This window comes from Arachis duranensis, chromosome 8, assembly GCF_000817695.3.
Source record: "Arachis duranensis cultivar V14167 chromosome 8, aradu.V14167.gnm2.J7QH, whole genome shotgun sequence".
Taxonomy (NCBI): domain Eukaryota; kingdom Viridiplantae; phylum Streptophyta; class Magnoliopsida; order Fabales; family Fabaceae; genus Arachis; species Arachis duranensis.
In genome coordinates this window covers 43,524,714-43,535,513 of record NC_029779.3, presented here as the reverse complement: position 1 = coordinate 43,535,513, position 10,800 = coordinate 43,524,714, and the positions used below count along the sequence as shown (strand labels likewise).

Below are 10,800 nucleotides of genomic sequence, written 5' to 3'. Positions count from 1 at the left end.
AATTTCTAAAAAGTAAAAACTTGCCTAACCCACACTACTTAAACTACGGACTTTGGCAGAGCGGGGCGGGCTTTCATGCCAGGCTTAATTTTTTTGACAAAGAGGCATTTTTATATTTTTTTGCCAAAACTCAATTTCTTTCAATCCAACTTACAAGAGTATGAAGATGAAAATTGAGTGTTTTAGATTATGTTTATTTTGCTTTAGAGACAATATTTATAATTATGTTTTGGATAATATTTATTTTACTTTGGAGACAATATTTATAATTACAAAAATTTTAATGTTTGTGAATATAAAAATATAATTTTTTTATATATTTAGAAATTATAATTTTATTAATATGGTTATGAAATTATATATATTATTTAGTAGTTAATAGTAAAAAAAAAAAAGAAAAATTTTGGCGGGCTTAACCCGTCAGGCAGCAGTTAGGCGGGGCGGGGTGGGATTATAGGACTGTCTCACTAGGCAGGACGGGGCAGGCTACGCCGCTTGCCACCCCTAGATACAATATATAATATTAGTGAATATATATGAATTATTTCTATTATATTGAAATAATAATATTGGTGAATATTAATGCTAAAATTTTTATTTACATTTTTATTTTATATTTATTTATTTATAATACGTTATCAGTATGAGACTTTGATAAAAACTAAGAAAGACACATATAATAAATTTTCATTATGTCAAAGTTATCTCATATTGAATTTAATGTCTTGATATATCTAGAAATAATTATTTATCATGAATATTAGATGCCGAAATTCATCTTGATTCAATGGATCTTGAAGATACCATTAAGGTTGAAAATAAATTATCCTAAAAGGATAAAGGCAAAGCCATGAATTTTCGTCGTCATCTTGACGAAGAATTGAAAAATGACCATCTCACACTAAAAGATCTTACAGATTTGTGGAAGAACTTTAAAGAAATATATAATCATCAAAAGACAGTAATACTTCCTCAAGTTCGATATGAGTGGACACATTTGCGTCTATAGGATTTAAATGAATACAATTCAACAATGTTCTGAATTATCTCACGAATGAAATTATGTGGGAGAAATATAACTGATAATAACATGTTAGAAAAAATTTTCTCAGCCTTTCATGTATCGAATGTGCTCCTGCAGCAGCAATATCGAGAGAAAGAATTTAAAAAATAATCTGAGCTAATTTCTTACCTTCTTGTTGTTGAACGTAACAATGAATTACTTTTAAAGAATCATGAAGCGCGTCCAACTGACGCCGCCCTATTTCCTAAAGCAAATGTAGCAAATTATAATCTTATAAGAGATAAATGGTAAGACTTTGGTAACAATAAAAATTATGGAAGAAAAAAAATTTTCACAAGAAAGGATCTCACGAGAATGAGATAAAGAAAAAATAATGGCAAAATAAATCAACAGAGGATAAATATTTCTGTTGTGGTGGAAAGAGCCATTGGTCGCGTACCTGTTGTACCTCAAGGCACTTAGTTGATCTTTGTCAAGCATACTTGAAAAAGGATTACAAAAAAAAATGAGACACATTTTGTTTCAAATGATGTTGTTGAAAATTACACCACTCATTATGTAGTATCTGATTTTTTTAAAGATCTTGAAAAAAATATTGGTCATTTGATCAATGTTAAAAAAGTTTAATATTTGGATTCGTTAAGTTCTTATGTCAATAAATAATGTAAAACTTTTTATTAAGCTTTATCTTCTATGCATTTAAATTTCAAGTATGATGTATATAAATAATTTTCAATAAAATATTATTGTGTTTAATAAAATATTATTGCTTATGATTAAGAATTTTAAAACCATTAAATATATCAAGTTAAAAAATAATAACAATAATAATAAAATTTTTAGTATATGATACTTTTTTATATACAATTTTACTGAGCATGTATTTTTACTTATTTTATGATATAATCTTATTATTATTATTTGACTTTGAAAAAAATGGCAAGAATATATAATGAAGATATTTGTCATGCAGATAGTGCAAGTTTGCATACTATTCTCAAAAGTAATATATATTTTATTCATCTTGTACCAAAAAAAATGTGTTAATAAATTATTAGCTCAGGCAATGCGATAGAAGGCTCTGAAAAAGCTATAATTTTGTTTCTTGGAGGAACCAAATTCATAATAAATAATGCACTATTGTCTATTAAGTCTCTAAGAAACTTGTTGAGTTTTAAAGATATTCGCAGAAAATGGATATCATGTTGAAATAATGAATCGAATGAGAAAAATTATGAGTACTTATATATCACAACTTATTATTCAAATAAAAATGTTATATTATAAAAGTTATCCTCAATTTCTTATGAATTATATTATACTAAAATTAGTGCAATTGAATCAAATGCCATTGTAAACAAGAAGTTTTTTAGTCCAAATAAATTTACAATTTGGCATGATCAATTGGGTCATCTTGGAACAATCATAATGTGAAAAATTATTGAAAATTTTCATGGATATTCATTATAAAAAACTAGAAGATTATTAAATTTAGTGAATTTTGTTATGTTGTATGTTCTCATGGAAAGCTAATTTTAAAGTCATCACTAGTGAAAATTAGATTTGAGTCTCCTGAATTTTTAGAAAGGATTTAAGGTGATATATGTGGACCTATTCATCCACCATGTGAATCTTTCAGATATTTTATAGTCCTGTTAGACGCATATTCGAGAAAGTCACTTGTATGCTTATTGTCTTTTCACAACCTAGTGTTTGCGAGATTACTTTCTCAAATCATTTGATTAAAAGCACAATTTTTAAAAAATTCAATCAAAACAATTTGTCTTGATAATACTAGTGAATTTACCTTTCAAACTTTTGATGCTTATTGTATGGACAATGATATAAGTTTTGAACATTTATTACTCATGTTCATACACAAAATGAACTAGCAGAGTCACTTATTAAACGAATCCATTTGATTGCTAGACCCTTACTTATGAGAACAAATCTCTCGACCTCTGCTTGGGGCATGCCATTTTACATGTTGCTGTATTTATTCGCATAAGACCAATAAGTTACCTCCAATTTTCTCCTCTACAATTAGCTTTTGGCTAGCAGCTAAATGTTTTCCATTTGAAAATATTTGAATGTGCGATATATATTCTAATTTCCCCGTCTTATCGTATCAAAATGGGACCCCAAAGAAAATTAGGGATATATGTTGGATATGATTCTTCCTCTATAATAAGGTATCTAGAGATACAAACTAGAGATGTATTTTACACCCGATTTGCAGATTGTCATTTTGATTAATCAAAATTTTTAATATTAGAGGGAGAGAATAAGCTTATTGAAAATGAAATTAATTAGAATGCCTTATCCTTGATGCATTTAGATCCTCGATCAGGGCAATGTGAACTAGAAATTTAAAAGAATATACATTTGCAAATAATAGCAAATGAATTGTTTGATGCATTTTCTGATACAAAGAGAATAACTAAATCCTATATACTAGCTGAAAATGTCCCAATTCGAATTGATGTCCCAACCAGACAAATAGTCACCGAGACAAATTCACGCCAGAAGCATGGTAAGCCTGCAATTCCAAAGACAAATATCCTCAAAAAAGAAAAAAAAGGTAAATACTATTCCTGTTGAAAAATATAAAGATATAGTAAAGACATCTACAATTGTCCAAAATTCTGATATAGTTTTGATGCCAGAAGATGTTCAGGAACTTTGAATTTCTAAACATTGTGAAAATGATGAGATCTCAATAAATTATGTCTTTACAAGAAAAAAATAGAACCAAAATAAAAATTGTCAATAAAATATTTGCATATAATGTGACATTACACATCATGCATGAAAGTAAGGATCTTGAATCAAAAATAGTCGAAAAATGTCGACAAAGAAATGTTTGATTAAAATGAAAAGAAGTTATGAAAGCTGAGTTAGACTTGCAAAACGTGAAGTCTTTGGATTTGTAGTATGTACACTAGAAGATATAAAACATGTTGGATACATAAGGGTATTCGTGAGAAAACAAAATGAGAAAAATGAATTTGTACGCTACAAACCTCGACTTGTGGCACAAGATTTTTCACAAAGATCCGATATATATTATGAAGAAACATATTCCCCTGTGTTAGATACAATAACATTGCGTTATTTGATCAGTTTATCCACATACCATAAACTACAAATGCATTTAATGAATGTAGTGACAACTTATTTAAACGGATCATTAGATCGTAGTATCTAAATGAAAATTTCTGAAAGACTAAATCATCTAATAAATATTCGCACGGGTTATACTCGTTCAAATTGCAAAGATTTTTATATAATCTAAAACAATCTTGACGAAATGTGGTATAATCGTTTTACTGAATATCTGGCCAAAAGGTATTATAAAATGATTATATCTGCCCATATGTTTTTATAAAGAAATCTGGATCTGAATTCATTATAATTGATGTTATACGTTGATGACTTAAATAATATTAAAACCCTTGAAGAGATTCCAACAATTATAAAAACTCTAAAAGAAGAGTTTGAAAAGAAAGAATTCGGAAATACTAAATTTTGTCTCGACCTGTAGATCGAGCATACAAACAATGAGATCTTTATTCATCAAACAACATATAAAGAAAAGACCTTGAAGAAATTTTATATGGATAAGTCACACCCATTAAGTACCCCAATGATCGTAAGGTCTTTTGATGTGGAAAAGGATCAATTCCGTCTTAAAGAAGAAAATGAAGATATCCTTGATATTGAGAAGTACTATATCTTAGTGTCATTGAATCACTAATGTATCTTGCTAATGATATGCGACCTGACATATTATTTGTTGTGAATTTACTAACAAAGTATAGTTCCTCTCCAACAAAAAGACATTGGAATGGAATCAAACAAATATTTCGATATCTTCATAGAATAGTTGATATGAGACTATTTTATCGATATGAATCCAAGTCACAATTAGTTAGTTATGTAAATGCAAGATATTTGTCTGATCCACACAAAGAAAGATCTCAAATAGGATACCTATTCACATATGGTAATACAACTATATCATGAAGGTCTACCAAATAGACGATAACAGCAACATCCTCTAATCATGTTAAAATACTAGCGATACACAGAGCAAGTTGTGAGTGTTTTTGCCTTAAGAGTTTAATCCAATATATTCTATCATCATGTAGACTCATTGATAAAAAATAGCTCCAACTATTCTATTTGAAGATAATACAACATGCATTGCATAACTTGATAGTAGATACATCAAAAGTGATAGAACAAAACATATTTCTCACAAATTCTTTTTCGCTTATCATCTTTAAAATCAATGAATAATTGATGTTCAACAAAGTATATTTTATCCAAATTCTTCTTCACTCATATTTTTTATGTGCTTTTAAAAGATAAACAATTGATTTTACCAAAAATTTTGCCATTTGTTAAGAAACTTAAAAAAATCTTATTATAAATTTCATTAAATAATTAATCATTTGACTAACAATTATGTTCGTTTCAGAAATCTTATTTAGGAGGCTATTATAGGAGAAAGATTAAAGTTGAATGAGAGCAAAAAAGACATGAAGGTTGATGCTGATCTCTTTGATATGAAAGCAAGTAAGTTTTGTTGAACCCCAACTTTTAGGGGTTAATATGGCTAGTTTTACTTCCTTGGAATTCGACACTTCCGTGGATGATTTTGAAGCTAATATTCGCCAAATTTATCCTGGTATAAGGGAAGGCCAAATTTATCCTGGAGTAAGGGAAGGTTTGTTGGATTTTCAGATGCATCAGAAGTTGAAGGATAGGGATGTGCTGAAGAAAGTTTCATATCTTGCGGCCAAAAGATTCGGTGTCTCAGGGTACACAAGTATATGCAACTACCTTCCATGAATTCTTTAATTATATGTTAATTTTTCATTTAAGATTGGAGTTTCATTTATTGTCTCTGACAAATTATCAGAAACCCAAATGGGTATTCACTAAAAAAATTTCACTCATTCAAACTCATCACCTGTATTTGCCATCTTTTAACTTAAAAGTAAGGTCCATCTAGCCATCTAGGTCACTGCTCACTACATGAGGAAAGGAAATAAAACTGCGAATAAGATAACACAAGTTGCATAATCCACACAAATACAAGAGTTAATATTCACTTTGGTGCTATAAATAATTAAGGGGTCTTGTAACATTGATAACAAGTATCGCTTTGAGGAAGTAAGAATTAATTTTAACTCACATTTATTTGTGAATCTATGAACTATTTTAAGTTTTTGACAGCTTAGAACACCAAATCCCACGATATGGCTACAACGTGTTTACTGGGACTAAAGTGAGCATTAATTCAAAAATGAAAAAAGAAAAGGATCAAAATCAACATCCCCAAAGCACTGTCAATGATTTTCCTTTAACCTCATCTTGAGAGCACTGCAAACAAGAAGCCAATGGAGATCCCAAGAACACAAGCCATGGAAACCCCACGAACCCTAACAAACAACAGATTCATCTGCTTCGCAACCTGCATGGTAAGCGTCAGAATCTGCAACCTACCTTGCTCCTCCATCTTCTTGAAGAAGTACATTGGCTTCAGTGACTGTCTCAGAACAAACGCCAATGAAAATGGAAACGCAAAAGCCAGCGTGCTCTGAACAGAAACCTCCGAAAATGGTGAAGAACCCGTTTTGTAAGCGATCCAAGATCCAAGACCAAGTTGAACCAGACCTAGAATTGCAACCACCTTGCTCAGCTTGTAGACGTTCTTCATGATCGATTCCAAAACCTCTCGTGTTTCATTCGCCAGAGGTGAGACGTCACGCTCAACTGTGGGTCCTTCGATTTCTTGGTGCTTGAAATTAGGATTTTGGCTTGGGTATGGACTTTCAGGTTTCTCGGAATCATTGGTGGAGAATAATCTTGGTTTTGTTAGTGATGAATTGGTGAGAAAAGGGTTTATTGATTGGGAAAAGGGTTCTAAGAATAAGGGCTTAGGGTTATTGAATAACGGCTTGGTTGAAGAAGAGGAAGAAAAATAGGGTCTTAGGATTGTAGAGGCTAATCTTAACCTTCGGGAAATGATGGCAGCCATCGTTGTTGTACAATCACTAAAATCGGAGGCAGTGTAATTTGAAATATGACTAAGAAAATAGTTGGTGGCCGAATAAAATTTCTTTTTTTTTCCAGTTAAATTATTTTTGGGGATTTGGTTATGTTATCAATAAATGGTGGAATCAAAATAGGTAGATTTGCATTTTCTCGAGGAGTTGGGAAAAAAAAACCTTCAGTTTTCCTCCTACCTTCTTAATATGCGTCTTATCCCCTAAAACAATACGAAAAATTCAAACCATGTGCCATGTTTTGACCAGCTACACTTTCTTTGCGCAGCTAGTTTGGTCGTCACTTGTCTTATGTTCCCACTGCATTATGAAGTCTAATGTTAAAAAATGGCACCTCAAATATTGAAATCTTCTCACCTAAATGCATTTGGATACCCAAATTTTTTCCTATAAAAGGAGATTCCTTCAAGTTGAAAAGGTAGAAAGATAAAATGAAAAATAAAAAGTTTATATTGTGAATTTTTATTAAAAGAGTGTGAGAAATCTAAACAATTTTTCTGTTTAATCATTACCAGAACATCAAGTAAGAAATCTGGCATTGAATCTTACAACTCATTGTTTTGCAATTTTTTTCCCAGCTACTCATCATCATCATCAAGATGTCATACAATCACTCCATTGTCACTTACATTCACAACATGTATTGTGCATACATCAAAAACTATGTGTGGCTCCACATAACAAGTCACAAAGCATACCAGCGCAATCTATTTTAAAGAGAAAAGCATAACAAATTACATATTATATTTATGCACATTCCAAGTGAACAAAAACTTGGTTTCCCTCGTAGGTTAACTTAAATAAATAAATACAATTGAATGAAAAAGCAAATTAAAATACGCATTAATAGAAGAAATAATTCAATTTAAAGTTTCAAAGCATTATGACAAAGATTAAGAAGTATATACATGTTCAGTGAAGAAGTAGAAATGGTGAAGACAAATAATCTAAGACAAATTTGTGGTGAAGACATGGTGGATGAATTTTGAAACTGGAATCAAAATTTCTGAATTTACCTTCTAGGGACATTGAAAAAAAAATTAAATAAATGTATTGACTAAAATAACCATCATCAACAACAGTGACAAATTCAAAACCAGCAGCAGCAGCAACAACAAGCGTATAAAGTTTGAATAGCAGCAAAAACAATAAGAACTGGACGCAGAAACCATACCAGGACTAGAACGACGACAGAGCGCGGCAAAGTTCGAGGGGCGGCGGTGGATCGGACGAGATGCGGAAAAGCTCGGAGGAAAACGGCGAACTGGAGGAGGGACTGGCGTCAGTGTCGCAGCGAAGAGGAATAGTTGTAACGGCGTGGAAGAGTAAATAGGAATTGTTAGGGTTTCACTATATACACACATGTCACAAAGATGGATGCTCTTAGGCGTGAGTCGGGTTACTTCGTGTTTGGGATGAAATTAAAACCGAACTAATTGAATTATAATAGATTCGGTTTAGTTTGAATTTACGTCTTTTTATGTATGCATTTGAATTAAATTAAATTGAGTAGGAACGAATTAATTCAGTTTAGCTAATTAAATACTCAATGAAATAGAAATTTATAAAAAAATAAAAAAACAATTTTTATCTTAAAAATTGTTAAGTACATAAAAAATCAATAGAAATAAATTAAATATGTTAAACACTAAATATATTAAAATTTAAACATATTAAATAAAATAGGAGTGATTGCGTTTAAAGAAGAAGTGATTTTAACAATAATATCACTTACTGATAAGGTAAAGTTTGAGAAAGTTCTATAAATTGCGGTTAGTGTTAGGGTTATTGAGTGAGAAACTCAAAATCATTAAAAGACATATATAAATTTTTTAAATTTTTATTTGTTTATTTAATTAATATATGGTCGGATCTACGGATTGGTTTAGATTCAGCACTCCCAAAACTGTTATCTAAACCAATTACTAGAGAGAGGCATTGGTTTGGTTCGGGTCGGACCCCAATTACCCGTTGGTTCCAGAACCAATTTAATTAGTTCAAACGGGTAATTGGGTATTTGCTATCCGTGTTCACCCCTAGATGCTCTCAAATTTTGTTCGGTTCAAGCTGTGTGTAAAACAGTAAAAATATAATCTTTAATTTTTATTTTTAATATTTTTTTAGTCACACTTATAAAATATATGATAAGAGATTATGAGTTTATTTTTAGTACATTAATAATGTAAAAGTGTTTTATACAGTTGTGCAACCACAATTATTCTTTTGAATAATCATTCACGCAGTCAATCTAAAAGATAATTATTTTTACTGTGATATTACGTAATTAGATACACGTATAAAATTATTTTATTTATATCAAAATTAAATTCAAAAAATTATACCTTATTTTCTTAAATGAGAAAAAATTGAGAGTTTAATATACATTATAGACTATGTTCGAAATTGTACTCGAACACAAATTTTTATTTACTAAATAGCCATTTTGATACCTAAAAGATTTTAAATTTTAATAAAAATATATTCAAACAATAATAATGATAAAATAATTTCTATATAATTTGTTTTAATTAAAAAATAATTCAAATATTTAGTTAATAGTTAATTTATCCTGTCAATAGTTAAATTTTAATAGAATTATTGATTTACCTTTATCTATTATCATCATCATTATTGCTATCATCTCTATCATTGTACTAATATCCTATCTCGCTGCCCCACTCCCGTTGGTATCACCACTACCACCATCATCATCACTGACATCATCATCGCATTCTATCCTGTCGTTACTAAGGGTGGCAATGGGTTGGGTGGGTAAGGTTTAGATCCAACCCTATTTTATTCGTGAATTGAGAATATTCCAACTCTAACTCTATCAATTTTTAACCCGCGGGTCCTGATCATACTCGCGAGTTACCAAAAAGATACAACATTATTATATAACTTGATCATAATTTAAAATAGAATTAATTTTTATGTAAAAAAATATAAAAAATTACCAATTAATGATCTTCCATTAGTGACTAAGGATATTTTGTATTTAATGAGAAGTTTTTGGTTCAACATCTATTTGAAACATATTTTTATATAAGTATATAACATATACATATATAGGATGCGGGTTAGTCGAATAGGATTGAGACTCAACCTGCACTCTACCCTACCTGTACAAAAATTCTACCCACACCCTTCACTATCCGCTGCAGATTGGATTGGCAACCGTACCTGACCGGGTTGGGTCGGATTGGATACCCACGAATAAAATGCATGTTGCCATTCCTAGTCATTACTACCCACCACTAGTCTTCAATTTCTACTACCATGAAATGCCAAATCGTCATTATCAATACCATACACCCAAAATCATCATCAACAATAAAAATAATAGATCGAAATCTTCAAAAAAATGATGGAAGAGGTAGGAATATGTAAAGAAAGAATGAAATAGATATTTTTATGTCATAAATAATAAATAGAGATTAAATATATTATTTTATTTTCTAATAGGAGAGACAAAATATATGAAAAAAATTTAATAATTTCATAATTAACAACAATATATAATTTAAGTTTTAACTAATTTGTAATATTATTTAGGGATAAGTATTGTTTTGGTCCCTAACATTGAGGGTCGAAATCAAACCCGTCCCTGATGTATCTTTTGATTTAAAATCATCTTTAACGTGTTTTTTTGTATTAAAATCGTCATTTTAAAAAAAAAATAATTTTATTCCTAAAATA

General features: G+C 30.1%; 1 protein-coding gene across 1 annotated transcript; it reads right to left on the bottom strand.

The window, feature by feature from the left end:
• Nucleotides 1–6,158: 6,158 nt before the first annotated feature.
• Nucleotides 6,159–8,498, bottom strand: LOC107462997 (uncharacterized). The gene is made up of 2 exons (XM_016081687.3): nucleotides 8,276–8,498; nucleotides 6,159–7,401 (listed from the first exon to the last, which is right to left on the bottom strand). The coding sequence occupies exon 2, from the start codon at nucleotides 7,071–7,073 to the stop codon at nucleotides 6,402–6,404; it is 672 nt and encodes a 223-aa protein (XP_015937173.1). The 5' UTR covers nucleotides 7,074–7,401; nucleotides 8,276–8,498; the 3' UTR covers nucleotides 6,159–6,401.
• Nucleotides 8,499–10,800: the final 2,302 nt, after the last annotated feature.

What these genes read in the sequence shown, in the direction of transcription:
- LOC107462997 (XM_016081687.3), bottom strand. Translation starts at nt 7,073, where the DNA reads ATGGCTGCCATCATTTCCCGAAGGTTAAGATTAGCCTCTACAATCCTA.